This window comes from Columba livia, chromosome 21 (assembly GCF_036013475.1).
Source record: "Columba livia isolate bColLiv1 breed racing homer chromosome 21, bColLiv1.pat.W.v2, whole genome shotgun sequence".
Lineage (NCBI taxonomy): Eukaryota > Metazoa > Chordata > Aves > Columbiformes > Columbidae > Columba > Columba livia.
The window spans coordinates 6203443-6217132 of NC_088622.1; the positions used below are offsets into that span (position 1 = coordinate 6203443).

At 63.5% G+C, this 13690-nt stretch overlaps 2 protein-coding genes across 7 annotated transcripts in view; both read right to left on the reverse strand.

Annotated features, from left to right (window-relative positions):
* Positions 1–94: 94 nt before the first annotated feature.
* Positions 95–10627, reverse strand: RAP1GAP (RAP1 GTPase activating protein). 4 transcript variants are annotated; one of them, XM_065037651.1, is made up of 23 exons: positions 10493–10627; positions 9230–9318; positions 9102–9148; positions 8957–8995; positions 8680–8865; positions 7171–7265; positions 7014–7092; positions 6878–6931; positions 6717–6800; positions 6544–6644; positions 6339–6468; positions 5266–5421; positions 5111–5182; positions 4949–5035; positions 3177–3314; positions 2941–3066; positions 2537–2605; positions 2348–2457; positions 2192–2266; positions 637–727; positions 478–559; positions 339–400; positions 95–260 (listed from the first exon to the last, which is right to left on the reverse strand). In XM_065037651.1, exons 3-23 carry the CDS (start codon positions 9138–9140, stop codon positions 252–254), a joined length of 1884 nt encoding a protein of 627 aa, XP_064893723.1. In that variant the 5' UTR covers positions 9141–9148; positions 9230–9318; positions 10493–10627; the 3' UTR covers positions 95–251. The 4 variants fall into 4 exon arrangements, with proteins under 4 accessions (XP_064893723.1, XP_064893724.1, XP_064893721.1 ...); XM_065037652.1 differs by having other exon boundaries at positions 9230–9407; positions 10493–10610; XM_065037649.1 differs by lacking the exons at positions 9230–9318; positions 10493–10627 and having other exon boundaries at positions 9102–9166.
* Positions 10628–11368: 741 nt separating this feature from the next.
* USP48 (ubiquitin specific peptidase 48) overlaps positions 11369–13690 on the reverse strand; it is a 32585-nt gene continuing 30263 nt past the window's right edge. For 2 of the 3 annotated variants that reach the window (XM_065037646.1, XM_065037644.1), the window contains 4 exons: positions 13551–13676; positions 13158–13206; positions 12924–12950; positions 11369–12827 (listed from right to left, as the gene is read on the reverse strand). In XM_065037646.1, coding sequence (XP_064893718.1) covers positions 12805–12827; positions 12924–12950; positions 13158–13206; positions 13551–13676 — 225 coding nt within the window. In that variant the 3' untranslated portion in view covers positions 11369–12804. Of the gene's footprint in view, positions 12828–12923; positions 12951–13157; positions 13207–13550; positions 13677–13690 lie in introns of those variants that run through there. The other variant, XR_010467437.1, reaches the window with a different exon arrangement.

Below are 13690 nucleotides of genomic sequence, written 5' to 3' on the forward strand. Positions count from 1 at the left end.
ACTCTTCATTTTGGTGGCCCCCCACCATGTGGCATTGGGGTCACAGTGGAAGGGGGGGGGGCCATGTGGTCCATCACCCCCCCAGGGGTATTTGGGGTGATGGAGATTGTCTGGAGGGGGGGGCGCCCCAATTGTTTTGGGGGGGGGGATATCCCCCAAATCCTGCACCGGGACGATGGCTTCGGCTCCTGGCACGGGGGTGGCACGTGGTGGGGGGGGAAGCGGTGACACCCCCCCGGGATGGGGGGTGACTATGACCCCTGTGCAAAGGGACATCAGTGGGTGCCCCCCATGTGGGTGTCCCCATTTTGGGGTGTGGGGGGGGTACACAGCCTCACCGGGTTCTGGGGGGGCCGATCCAGCTGGATTTTGATCTCAGGGGGGTCCGGGGGATGGCGGCCTGGGGGAAAAGGGGGGGGTGAGCACCCCAACGGGGGTCCCCACACCCTGCCGTGACCTGCCACGTGGTGACACTACCTGGGAGGGGACCAGGGGGGTCATCCGGCCAGGGGGTGTTGGCGAAGGCGTCGCGGTGGCTCCCCGAGGGCGAGCGGCTCTCCTGGGGGTGCAGGGGGGGGGTCAGGGGGTGCTGCCCCCCCTCCAAGCCCCCATTTCACCCCCCCCGGCTCCCCGTACCCGTCCCGGCTCCCCGGGCTCCTCGGCGCTGCCAAAGCTGCTGGCGCTGGAGGACGAGCGGGAGAAATTCGGTGGCTCCGGTTTCTCGGCCCTGCCAGGGGACGGTCCCCAGGGGAGGGGACAGGCTGGCACCGTGCCCTGCGGCCACCGCCATGGCCCGCCGCGACGCCGCGCTGTCCCGTGTCAGCCCGGCCCTGTCCCCAGCTCCATGTCACACCATTCCCAGGATGTCACATCCCCGTGTCACCTCCTCCCCGTGCCATCCTGTCCCTGGCATGTCCTATCTTCATGACACCTTGTCCCTATGCCATCCTCTCCCTGGCATGTCCCACCCCTGTGGCACTCTGTCCCCATGCCATCCCATCCCTGGGACGTCCCATCCTCATGACGCCCTGTCCCCATGCCCTGGGATGTGCCATCCCCATGTCACCCTGTCCCCATGCCATCCCCTCCCTGTGATGTCCCATCCCCATGCCACGTCCCTTGTCACCACACCAACCTGTCCCCATGCCACCCTGCACCCAGACCACCCAAGTGCCACCCCACTGCATGCCCCCGCTACCTTGTCCCTGTGCCACACTGTCCCCATGACATACAGTCCCTGTGCTGTTAGGTTGCTGGTGACCCTGTCCCTGTGCTGTTCTGTCCCCATGCCACCCATCCCAGTGCCACCCTGTCCCTGTGCCACCCCATACATGTGCTGCTCCATCCTCATGCCCTCCAAGTCCCTCTGCATCACCCCAGTGTCACCCTGTCCCAGTCCCACACCATCCCTGTGTCACCCCATTTGGGTGCCACCTCACCCCAGTGTCACTCTGTCCCCATGCCACCCTGGCCTCATTGCATCCATGTCCCACTTGGTCCTTGTGCCACCCCATCCCAGTGCCCTCCATTTCCTGGCTCCCCCCCCGGGCATCCCTGCGCCACCCTGTCCCAGTGCCACCCCATCCCCTTGCTGCTCCATTGCAGTGCCTTCTGGTCCCCACATCACCCTGTCCCAGTGCCACCCCATCCTGGTGTCACATTGGCCCATTGCATGCCCATATCACCCTGTGCCCTCCAGTTTTTTTGTCACCCCCAAATCACCCATCCCAGTGCCCTCCATTCCCTGTGTCACCCCCATGTGACCTCATCCCTGTACCACCTTGTCCTGGTGCCACCCCATCCCCTTGCTGCTCTTTCCCAGTGCCCTCCAGTCCCCATGTCATCTCATCCTTGTGCTGTCCCATCCCAGTGCCACCCCATTCCAGTGTCACCCTGGCCCATTGCATCCCTATGGCACACTATCCCTATGCCACCCTTTCCCTGTGTCACCCCATGCCAGTGCCCTCCATTCCCTGTGTCATACCTGTGTCACCCTGTCCCAGTGCCACCCCTTCCCTATGTCACGCCATCCCTGTGTCACCCCATCCCAGTGCCCTCCATTTCCCGTGTCACCTCCATGTCACCCCATCCCTATGCCATCCTTTCCCTGTGTCACCCCTTCCCTGTGTCACCCCATCCCAGTGCCCTCCGTTCCCGGTGTCCCCCCGATGTGCCATGGCGGGTGCGGGACCTGTCGGGGTGTCGGCGGCTCTCGGGGGAGCTGTGTGTGGAGCAGGCGCCCTCGGGGGTGGCGGCGGGGCCGTCCCTGCGGGAGGCGGCGGGCGCTGGGGTGACACCGGGAGGGGACGGCGGGCCGTGCCAGCCCCCGCCCGGGCCCGGCGCTCACCTGCCGGCCGGCGCCTCCTGGATGCTCTCGATCCCGATGGCGCTGGAGCGGCGGGAGCCGAGCGGGCCAGGCCGCCGCCGCGACGGGCTCTTCCCGGGCACCAGCAGCGCCTGCGGGACGCCGTTAACCAGGGAGCGGGGCGGGGAGCACCCGGAGGGTCATCGGGGGAGTCCGTTCCGGGGTACCCACCTCTTCCACCGAGCCCAGCCCGATGGCGCTGCCGCGGCGTCCCCGCCGGCTCCCGGGCACCAGCAGCGACTGGGGGCGGCACCGCGTCACCGGGTCACCGGCCCGGGGGGCACCGCGTCACCGGGGGGCACGGGGAGGGGCGGTACGGCGGGGTGGGAGGGGCTTGCGCGGAGGGGCGTGTCCAGGTGAGCCCGGGAAAGGGGCGGGGCTTGCACTGACGAGGCGCTACCTGGGGGTGTGGCTTGGGGAAGAGGCGTGGCTAACACTCTCTAGGGGCATGGTTTGTATACCCTGGTCTCTAGAAGGGGCGTGGCCTCACGGGAATGGGCGTGTCCTCAGCCAGGCAAGCTGGCTGAGCGATGGGCGTGGCCAACCCGCTGGGGGCGTGTCCAGGGGGCACTCACACCGTCGGGGGGTCCGGCGGCGTTGGCGGCGGCGGCGTTGGCGGCGTTTGGGGGGGGCGTTGTGGGGACCCGGCGGGGTCCCAGCCCCACGGCCTCCAGAGAGGGGCTGCGCCCCCGCAGCGCTCGCTGCAAGGCCCCCCCGCGCCCCCGTCAGCAGCTCCCGGGCCCGCCGGGTCCCTCCCGCCCCCCCGTTCCGGTGGCAGGAGGAGCAGGGACCCCCCCCCGCCGTGCCCCACCTTGAAGGACTCGAAGAAGCCCGGGGCGGCGGCGCCGTTGTCGGGGCGCTCGTCGTCGGGGCCCAGCCCCAGCATGGCCTGGCTGCGGGCCTGCAGCTCCTCGTGCAGCGTCTCCAGCAGCGCCGCCCGCGTCCGCTCCTGCGGGACCCCGCGGGACCCCCCTCAGCCCCGCCCGCGCTGTCGGGGACCCGCGGCACCTGCCTTTCCACCCCGCGCTCAGCCCACGCAGCCCCCACAGCGTGCACAGCACCCCGTGTGCACAGCACGCACACCCACAGCAGGCATCCACCCCCCCTACACAGCACACCCCACGACACCCACGTGCACAGCACCCACGTTCACAGCACCCACAGCAGGCATGACCCCCCCACACCATGCCCTGTGTACCCTGCACCCACACCCACATCACCCCTGCAGGCACAGCACCCATGTGCACAGCACCCAAATCGCGCACAGCACCCAAATCGCACACAGCACCCGGTGTACACAGCACCCAGTGTACACAGCACCCACGTGCACAGCAGGCATGGCACCCTGCCATACACAGCACCCAGTGTAATCAGCACCCACATGTACAGCACGCACACCACAGCACCCACAGCAGGCATGACCCCCCCATACACAGCACACCCCCACAGCACCCACGTGCACAGCACCTGGTGTTCATGGCACCCACGTGCACAGCACCCACACCCACATCACCCCTGCAGGCACAGCACCCATATCTCACACAGCACCTGGTGTACATGGCACCCACGTGCACAGCAGGCGTGGCCCCCCCGCCATGCACAGCACCCACACACACAGCACCCTTGCAGGCACAGCACCCACGAGCGTGGCACGCAGCTGGCATGCAGCACCCACATGTGTGCCACTGCTGTGGGCACGCCTCCCCCGCCCTGGGCACAGCACCCACGTTACGCACAGCACCCAGTGGATGTTGCACCCACGCACAGCAGGCACTGCACCCAGTGTACACAGCACCCACATGCACACCCCTCACATCGTGCACAGAACCCCCATGCACAGCAGCACCCATTGCATGTAGCACCCCCAGTGAAGGTGGCACCACATGCACAGCCCCCACATTGCACACAGCACCCAGACGCACAGCACTGCATGCCCAGCACCCATGGCACGCGTGGCACCCACAGCACTGCTGCAGGCACAGCACCCACATTGCAGCACCCACAGCACCCACAGCATCCCTTCAGTCACATCACCGACACTGGACACAGCACCCACAGCATCCCTGCAGGCACAGGACCCACATCCACAGCACCCACAGCATCCCTGCAGGCACAGGACCCATATCCACAGCACCCACAGCACCCACAGCACCCACAGCACTCACAGCATCCCTGCAGTCACATCACCCACACCCACAGAACCCACAGCATGCACAAGCCCTATTGCATATGCAGCACCCATGGCACGTGCCACCCCACGTGCACAGCACCCATGTTGTGCCCAGCACCCATGGCATGCACGGCATTGTTGCAGACACAGCACACACACCCACAGCACCCACAGCATCCCTGCAGGCACAGCACCCACATCCACAGCACCCACAGCACAGCTGCAGACACAGCACCCACATCCACAGCACCCACAGCATCCATGGCACCCACATGCCCCATGACATGCACAGCCCCACTGCAGGCGCAGCACCCGCATCCGCAGCACCCACATACCCCTTGCCATGCCCAGCCCCATTGCAGACCCCCAAGCCACCCAGCACCCCCATGCTCAGCACCCACATTGGCACCCACCTCCAGCTTGGCGAACTTCTCGGCCTTGTAGCAGGCGTACTCAGCATTGATGAGCTTGGTCAGCAGGAACTCCTGGAACTCAGGGCCCTGCGGGGCGAGGGGCACCCCTGGGTGGGTGCCACCCCGGGGAACCCCCCCCAGGCGGCACCCATGGGTGCTCACCTTCCTGAAGACGGCGGGGTCGGGCAGCGGTGGGCCGAAGAAGGGCACGTCGTCACGGGCGGTGACGGAGACCTGCGGCGGGTGGGCAGGACGGGGGGTGACAGGGCACCCCGCAGCACCCCTGGGGATGGGGAAACTGAGGCAGGGGGCGGTACCTTGTAGAGGGTCCCTTGGGTGCTGCCCTGCTCCAGCTGCACCACCACGAAGGCGTGCAGGAAGTTGGAGGCGATCATGTCGGGGACGAATGGGGTGTTCTCGTCCTGGAACACCACGGCCACAATGTCGTTGCCGATGTGACGCTTCCGCTGCAGCTGTGGGGACACGGGGGACACGGGGAGGTCACGCCAGGGAGGCAAAGGGGGTGATAGTCCCTATACCCCATAGGTGAACCCAGCATCCAGGGGTGCCCCTGAAGGTTTTGTGTCCCATAGACACCCCCCAGCACCCAAGGGTGCCCTGACAAGCTTCTGCCACCCATAGACACCCCCTCGCACCCATGGGTGCTCTGCTGGACCCCTGCACCCCATAGACACCCCCTAGCACCCAATGGTGCCCTGACAGCCCTCTGCATCCCATAGACACCCCCCTGCACCCAGGGGTGCTCTGTGGGCCCTCTGCACCCAGTAGACACCCCCCAGAACCCAAAGGTCCTATGTGGGCCCTCTGCACCCCATAGACACCCCCCCAGCACCCATGGGGTGTGCTGCTAGCCCTTGTGCCCCGCCCCCCCAGCACCCAGGGGTGCCCCTGAAGGTTTTGCACCCCATAGACACCACCCCAGCACCCATAGGGTGTAGTGTTAGCCCTTGTGTCACACAGATGTCCCCCCCAGCACTCAGAGGTGCCCAAGGATCCCCTGCACCTCACAGACATCAACGAGAACCCATGGGTGCCCCTGAACCCCATTGACACCCCCCAAGCACCCAGAGGTGCCCACGGATCCCCTGCACCCCATAGACACCAGCCAGCACCCTTGGGTGCCCCTGCACCCCATTGACACCCCAGAAGCACCCAGAGGTGCCCAAGGATCCCCTGCACCCATAGACACCAGCCAGCACCCATGGGTGTCCCTGCACCCCACTGACACCCCCAAGCACCCAGAGGTGCCCAAGGATTCCCTGCACCCCATAGATACCCCCAGCACCCACAGGTGCCCCAGATCCCCCTATACCCCCCCCCAAGCACCCATGTGTCCCCCCAGCACCCCAGCACCCATGGGTGCCCCCACCTGCTGGGTGTCCCCCTCAGTGTAGGGCAGCTTGGTGGAGACGTGGAACATGATCTCCTTGTCGCGGAAGTGACAATAAACCGACTCGCTGCCCGTCTGCCCGTGGGTCACGTCCAGCCCCCCCCGGAACCTGCGTGGGGTGGGGGGACAGGCACCCTGAGCCTGGGCCCCATGGGTGCCCCCCACCCAGCCCCCCGTCACGCACCCCTTGAAGTCCCGCAGCTGCACCCGCTGGCCCAGAACGTCGAGGAATTCGGCGAAGGCCGGGCTCTCCTCCGTGGTGCCGAAAAGCTCCTCCTCGGAGGTCTGCAGGGTGATGGGGGGTGTCAGCACCCACCCAGAACCCCCACCCTCACCCCCACCCACCCCACCCCGTACCTGCCCCAGTTTTTGGTAGATGACCCCAAATTTGAAGTGGTTGCTGAGCACGTGCTCATCGAAGGCGAGGATGAGGCGGGACGCCTGTGGGGTGGGGAGGGGGCGCGCGGTGGGTGGGGGGCACCCCGGGGTGCTCCCCCACCCATGGGTGCCCCCCTCACCTTGGGGTAGAGCACGGGGTAGAAGCGATCCACGTTGATGTCCTCGCACACCAGCTGCGGGAAGGACGGGAGATGCGATGGGTGGCTCAGGGTTGGGGGGGGCACCCATGGGTGCTGCCGGAGGTGTCGCACCCACCTTGGCCATCTGCACCACGTTGGGGAACTCAGCCAGGCAGGAGATGGGCACCACGTCGTGCAGGGTGCGGGCGCGGGTGCTGCGGGGCGAGGTGGGGGTCAGGGTGGCCCCCTGATGCCCGGTCAGCACCCATGGGTGCCCCCAGCACCCTGCTCACCGCAGCAGCAGGTGGAGCTGCTCCTGCTCGTCATACTTGAGGGAGAACACGAGGTGACCCAGCACCGGGTCCAGCGAGTAGTAGTTGAAGTGCTCCTGCGGGAGGGGCCGGCACCCACCACCATGTGATGGGTGCTCACACGGGCAGCATCCGTGCCATGGGGCACCCATGGCCATGAGCACCCATCCCCATAGAGTACCCATACCCATGAGCACCAACATCCATGAACACCCGTCCCCATAGAGTACCCATGGCCATGAACACCCATGTCCATAACACCCATGGCCATGAGCACCCATCCCCATAGAGTACACATAGCCATGAGCACCCACATCCATGAACACCCATCCCCGTGGAGAACCCATGCCCATGAACACCTGTCCCCATGGAGCACTCATCCCCATGGAGCACCCATACCATGGGGCACCCATGACTATGAGCACCCATCCCAATAGAGTACCCATGCCCATGAACACCCATGCCACGAACACCCATCCCCATGGAGCACCCATCTTACAGACACTTGTAGATTCCCAGTGCCCATGGACACCCACGTCTACAAGCACCCATGCCATGGGGAACCCAGGTCCCTGAGGACCCATGCCATAGGGCACCCATGTCCATGAGCACCCACACCCACAGATACCACCACCTATGGAACACCTACACTGACTGGCACCCATGCAATGAGACACATATGGCCCTGAGCACCCATGTGCATGTGCACCCATGATATGGGGCACCCAGGTCCCTGAGCACCCATACCCATGGATACTCACACCCATGTCCATGAGCACCCACGCCCATGGGCGACCCATCTTACAGACACTTGTAGGTTGCCATGCCCATGGACACCCATGTCTATAAGCACCCACGCCATGGGGCACCCAGGTCCCTGAGCACCCATACCCATGTGGCTTCCACACCCATAGATACCCCACCCACCTGCATGAGCACCCATATAGGACCACCCATGCTGTATGGCACCCAGGTCCATGTGCACTCAAACCCATTGGGCTCCCATGTCCATAGATAACTACACCCATGAGTCACCCATGTCTGTGAGCACCCATGCTGCACAGCACCCCAGTCCACCAGCACCTGCAGCCATAGGGCTTCCATGCCCATCGATACCCACACCTACCCCCATGAGCACCCTTACCATGAGCACCCAGCCCCATGAGCATGCCATGGGGCACCCAGGTCCATGAGCACCCATACCCATAGATACCAATGTCCATGAGCACACCTACCCAAGAACACCCATGCCATAGGGCACCCATGTCCATAGATACCTACACCTACAAGTCACCCATACCCATGAGCACCCATGCTGTAGGGTACCTATGATCACCCATAGATACCCACACCCACCCCAATGAGCACCCATACACACAACCACCCATTCCACGGGGCACCCACATCCATGAGGACCCATTTATGGGGTCTCCATGCCCACCCATGCCCATGGGGAACCCACCCACGCCTGAAGCACCCATGGGACCTCACCTTGCCCAAGAAGTGCTTGCGGTAGATCTTGGCCGTGTGGTTGCCCTCCAGCTTTGCCCGGGTGCTGGGTGCCGGGGTCTGGGGGGACTCGGGGGTCCCGCTCAGCTGGTGGTTGGTGCCCTCGATCCAGTAACCCCCAAACTGCGGCAGGAGGATGAGGGGGAACGGCCCCTCCCGGCCCAGGACCTGCACCCACAACCCGGGTGGGTGCTCGGCCCACTCACCCATCAACCCCCCACCCTCCCAGCACCCAGCTCTGGGGGAGCGGGTGCTCTACCTCGTGCACGCTGGGGTAGGGGATGTAGTCCTCCTCCGTCTGCAAGACAACGTGGTGGGGGAGGCCATGGTAGCACCCATGTGTGCTGGGGGAGGGTGAAGGCCATGCTAGCACCCATGAGTGCCCCCACCCCGGCGACGCCTACCTTGAGCGGTGGGGGGACGGCGTGGCGCTGCTGGGCCATCCTGCTGCCTGCAGGGCACGGGGCCGTGGGTGCCTGTCCCCGCGCCTTGTCACTGGCACCTTTGGGTGGGGGGCACCCATGGGGCTTACCTCAGGGTGGGATGGTCGAGGGAGAGGTGCTGTCTGTTTGGGACACGTCTAGGTGGTGCGGGGGGGCCCTGGGGGGCCCATGGTGCTTCCTGGGGGAGAGGGGAGCTCCCCACAGCTCGGGCAGCGGCGTTACCCCTGAAGCCTACTGATGGCACTGAGCCAAGTGCTGCCGTGCCGGCTGCAGGGAGCCGGCGGCCCAGGAGCGGCGGGTGTCGGGTCATTCCATGGGGGGTCCCCGGCTGCTCAGACCCCCCCAAACTCATCGCACCCCCCACCCCCCCAACCCGAAGAGCGCCCTCTGCCGGCGGGAGGCGGCGCCGCGCGGGGCAGCACCACGGACAGCGCCGGGCGGGACGGGACACGGGACACGGGGACACCGGCCCTGTGCAAACACACCCGTGGTGGAAAAGGGTCCCACCCCCCCGTGCAAACACACCCCGGGCGCGCGCGACCCTCGTGCAAGCGCGAACCCTCGTGCAAACGCGCCCCGTCCCCCTGCAAACACGAAGGGGTGCAGGTGTGTCCCTGCAGGTGTGACCCTGGTGCAAATGTGACCCTGGTGCAGGTGTGACCCGTCCCCGTGCAAAAGCGGCGCTGGTGCAATCCCCCACCCTGGTGCAAACGAGCGTCGTCCCCGTGCAAACGCGCCCCTGGTGCAAAACGGGCCCGCGGTGCACACGCACCCCGTCCCCGTGCAAACACGACTGCGTGCAAATGCGACAATGTCACACGACCCCGTGCAAACACGGACCCTTGTGCAAACGCCCCGCGTCCCCGTGCGGGCAGTGGGTGCGGGGTCCTGGGGGCTCCCCCACCATCCCCCCCCAGCACCCAAGGGACGCAGTCCGGGGCGGGGGGGGGACGGGTGGCACCGGGGGGTGTGACCCAAATGTGTGGCCGGGCTGGGGGGGGCAACTTGGGGGGGATCAGATTGTGGGGAGGGGGCTGGGGGGGCAGATGATGAAGCCAGTGAGGGGGGAGAAGGAGAGTGGGGCAGAATTCGGGGCAGGTTGAGGGGTGTCATTAATGTGGGAGATATCGGGGGGGTAGTTTATGGGTGAGATATTTGGGGGGCAGGTTGGGGGGTACATGGGGGGCTCATCCCCCCCCATCCTGATCGGACTCCAGGGTCCCCCACCCAGGCCCGGAGCATCCCCCCCCCCCATCCCCGGTACCGGCTGAAGGTCACCGGGGAACGGGCCCCCCCGTTTCTGCGCGGGGATGGGGGTGTCCGCGGGGGTCCCCGGTTCCCGCGGCACTTACCGGGGCGGCGGGGCCGGGAGCGCAGCCGGTACCGAGCGCAGCGGAGCGGGGGCCCCGGCGCTCGCGGCCACCGCGCCGCGTCACGTGCGGCGGGGCGGGGCGGGCCCTCCGGGGGCGGCCGGTACCGGAACCGGCACCGGAACCGGCACTGGAACCGGGAATGGGAAAGGGAACGGGAACTGGAACCAGGAACGGGAACCAGCACTGGGAACGGGACCGGGAACCGGCACCGGGAATCGGCACTGGGAATGGGACCAGGAACAGGACCTGGAACTGGCACCGGAACCGGGAACTGGGACCAGCACCGGCACCAGGAACCTGAGACCAGCACCGGGAACCGGCCACGGGGAACTGGGAACTGGGAACTGCCCCCGGCACTGGGAACCGGCGCCACCCCCCGCCCGGGACCCTCCCCGGCCCCCCCCAGGACCACCCGGTGTGTCCCCCCAGGCCCCCTCACCCACCCCTGGGGAAGCCCCCAAATCCCCCATCCCCATCTCCCCCATGGCTGGTACCCGGGTACCCCCACCCACCCCCCAGTCCAGCCAATGGGGCACCCCCCCCATCCCCAGGACCCTTTTCTCTCCCCCTTAAACCACCCAGGACACGAGTGACCCCCCTCCCAGCACCCCCAATCCCTGGGGACATTGGGGTGACAACCAGGGCCAGGTGCCAAGATGGGGACACCGAGGGGTGTCTGCACTGGCACTGGGGACCCCCTGCCACCCACACCCCTTATTTTTGGGGACATTTTTGAGGATTTTTGCCAACCCCAGAGTGGGATTTACCACCCCACAACCCCCCGGCCCACGCGGATGTGCTTTAACGAGGCAGATGTGCTTTAATGAGGCAGATGTGCTTTAACGAGGCGGCCGCTGCTCAAATGACAATTTTAATTGGATAATAATTTGCAAAGAACAGACAAAACGGTCACCGGGCCTTTGCCGCCACCGTGTACCTGCGCCCCCCTCGTCCCCCCCCGTCCCGGCCTTCCCGCTGAGCTCGGAACTTCTCATTTTGCAACATACGCTCAAGGAAGAGATTATTATTATTATTATTATTTTTAACATAAAGAAAAATTAACAGCAAATTGAAAATAAACTGGAATTTCCAGGAAATATGTACACGAGCGAGTGCTTCGGGCTGGGAGGAAGAAAAGCTCCTGCTGTTCCAAAAGGATGGAGGGGGCTGCGGGGTGATGAGCTCCCAATCTTCACCTTGGGAAAGGATACACGGGGCCAAATTGTCCCAAAAATCACCTTATAAGAGCTTCACAGCTCCAAAAACGGCGGTTGCTTTGACCTGTTGGGGACACGGGGCCTCACGCGGCTGTAATCCCGCGGTGCGATACACCCCCAAAATGCTTTAAAACCTCAAGTTGATGCGGCAGCGACTTGACCCCCCGCATGGCGGTTTTGCCACGGAAATGGGTGAAAAGGTTGGAAAAAGGAAGAGGAAACGTCCAAGTTTAGGATCTGGATACCCGCAATCCCTTTGGGGGCGTGCGGATGTGAACAAGAATGATAATAATTAGTGCATTGCTGATAAAATGAGAATAAAGGGGAATAAAAGCAACTTCTTCCCATGGGAAACCCCCCCCGCGGTCTCAATCCCACCAGGGGCACAAACGCCGGCCCTGATGTTCTCCAAAGTCGTTAAAATACCCCAAATATCCCAACGTTTCTAAAAACCACAGTTCACAGAGGAAAAAGTAACCAGGTGGTCATTGGAAACTCATCCCAGGTGCGGAAGCGAAGGCGAGCGGCGCCCCGGCCCCGCTCAGCCCCCAGCTGCCTTTTTGGGTGAAATCAATGAAGTTTAGATTCCAAACGAGCTAGACATTCCTCACAAGTCACAATTTCTTTACTTCCATGCGGTACTGAAAGATAAGAGTGGATCAAAGACAGGATTGACGCCTATAGAGTGACGGGAGGTGGGTTGGACTTGGATTCTGACCCTTTAGTTGGGAGCGGAGACGGGAAAACACCCCAAAAACGCCTCCGTCCCCCCGGCCTGTAAACACAACAACGCTCCTTCCGCTCCCAAACTGCCCAACCTTCCCCTCGCTTTATTAAATAGAAAATCAGGAACGTTCTCTCCGAGGCAGGGTGTCCTTCAGTGCAATCTGCTTTGACATAAGGCATTTTTTGTGTGGTTTTTTGGGGGCAGTCATTTCAGAAATGGGGTTTTTCTCCTGCCTTCCGGAAGAGTCAAAGAGGTCAGTCCCGTATCCACTTTGTTTTTGTTCTTTTAATGCCCTACCACGTCAAAATCCTCTTCCCCTTCTGGTTGCTCCTCTGTTTAGAAACCCATCAGTGTCCCAGTAAACCAGTCCCTGGGAAAAGACGACCACAAAATGATGGTTACGGGGTGGAGGTGGAGTTAGGCTGGGCTTAAATAAAGCGGGGAGAAAACAAAAGACAAAACTCACCTTTAAACCCTTCTTCAGGCATACAAACTGGGGAGGGAAAGGAAAAGAGGCAACGTTAGGAGGCTCTAAAAGTCATTTGTAAAAGGGTTTTTCATCTGAGCGGCTGAATTCCCATTGACAGCGACAATAAACCTCCAATATCTCTAGTTTGTCTCCATTTTCTGCTTTTACAACCCAAATCCAACGCAATAGGCCCCAAACTCTCCCCGGATCCCAACCCTGGGTTCCCCTCACCTTGCATCACGTCGTCCATCGCCGCGTAATCTGCAATCGGTTCATCAGCCTGGAAAACCAAGCGGAGGGGTTAACGAGCGGGGAACCTCGTTAGGCTGGTCGCGGTTCGGAGGGGAGCGGGGAGTGGGGAACGGGTTTCGCACCCAAAAACCAGCCGGGAATTAATTCACCTCCCAAATTTAGCCGTAGTTTGGGTGGGTACACACACAACTCAGCAGCAAAGCCGCTAACAACTGCTACTCTTTATTTTAAAAAGGAGGATTTCTTAGAGGAGCAACTCGTTATATTAGGCCACCTAAGGGTGGGCACGGCCTTTTCTCTCCGGCGACGCAAAAATCAGCTCGATTCTCTGCTTTAACGAACTTCATTTCGGCGGCCGCGCTGTCCCGTTACCTTGAGCAGGATGACGGACTCGGGGATGACCCCCAGGCTGCCCAGCGTGGCCGTGTCGTCGCTCAGGACCTTCCCGTCGATGGACAAGTTCTGGTCGAAGGGAGCAACTGAAAATGCATGCATGATCTGTGCCGACACAA